This window comes from Trichinella spiralis, assembly GCF_000181795.1.
Source record: "Trichinella spiralis strain ISS 195 chromosome Unknown Scfld502, whole genome shotgun sequence".
Lineage (NCBI taxonomy): Eukaryota > Metazoa > Nematoda > Enoplea > Trichinellida > Trichinellidae > Trichinella > Trichinella spiralis.
The window spans coordinates 1-1,306 of NW_003527441.1; the positions used below are offsets into that span (position 1 = coordinate 1).

At 33.7% G+C, this 1,306-nt stretch overlaps 1 protein-coding gene across 1 annotated transcript; it reads left to right on the forward strand.

The window, feature by feature from the left end:
* Nucleotides 1-152: 152 nt before the first annotated feature.
* Nucleotides 153-950, forward strand: Tsp_14968 (hypothetical protein; the record flags this gene model as incomplete). Its single annotated transcript, XM_003370804.1, has 3 exons — nucleotides 153-369; nucleotides 607-724; nucleotides 805-950. Coding segments are annotated over 3 exons (481 nt in total), but the record flags the coding sequence as incomplete, so codon positions are not given.
* Between the last annotated feature and the right edge of the window lie 356 nt (nucleotides 951-1,306).

Below are 1,306 nucleotides of genomic sequence, written 5' to 3' on the forward strand. Positions count from 1 at the left end.
AATTTAAGTCCTATGGAATTTGTGAAACAGTATTGTTCGATAGACCAACGTTCGATCGATTTTTGGTGACATTGTTTATTACGTGCTGAATAGGTTTGTTTGTTTTTTTTGTTTTTGTCGATGATTAATTAATTTCTATATTTTATTTTCAGACATATTAAAATTTCACGCAAGCGTATCATTTCTTCTGATATAAGTGAAGAATTTTGTCTGGGCTTACCCGGAGGCTACAGATTTGCAGAGAAACGGCTTCGTTTGTCCTTGCATGCGGCAATGGCAAAGGTGGAGAAATGTTTGCAACTGTTAACCGATATGCCATTTCAAATTTGCGAATTGACCAGAGTGGGATCCATTTTTTCCGATCTCGAGGTTTGAAATTTTATTTCGAATCAATTATTTCCACTTGTATTATTAGAAGAATATGCTTAATTTGTTGGAAAATTTTAAAGCAGTAGTATTTCTTCAGTCATTGTTAAGCATCAACAACAACAATAATAATAATAATAATAATAATAATAAGTGCAGTGAAATTATGAACGTTTTCTTTTTTTTACTTTTAAATGGGTAATGTTTCTATTTTGATTTTTTAAAATTACTTTTACTTAGGTCTATTATCCTGTGCCTGTTGATTTGCAGTACAACAAGCTGTCTTTACCAATAATCAATGGTTGCTTTGTACCGGAGGCAACGGCAAAGGTACCACCGTGGTGTCCTTCTTGTGAAAGTGATTTATTTTTTTGTCTGTTTAGTTTCAATCTACCGGTAATCTGGTTGTTTGTTTATTGGTTTCTTTTTCATTTTCAGTGATGATGATTATCGACATCAAATGTCGATATTTGAACAGTTTATCTGAATTGCCAACATTAAGACAGGCTGCTGTGTACAAGTGTCTGAGCAGTTGCGGAAACGCTTCAAACTGCTCTGCCAACCAGTTGAAAAGGCCATTTTAATCTTTACCGTATAAATATTATTAATATGTGGGCATTTTGGATATTTAACTGATGAAAATTTTCACTTTAGAATGGTTATGTGTTTCGATTGCATGTTAGTTTCAAGTCAGAAGAGTTTTTTTTGAAAAATTTAGCCGAGGAGAAAAAAAATCATGCTGCAGAATTGGAAACGGAAAGCATGATTCGGTGGAAACCAGCATTGTTTAGCCCGTTCCAAGTGATGTTTCGGGGATTTTTTTGGTTCATTTTTGAATATTTGTTTTATGGTTGATTTCATTTTATTTTAAGGGGTACCGTCCAACAATTTGAAATTCATTTTCCGGGCTACTGGTTCCAATTAAGCCCAAACGTTTGGG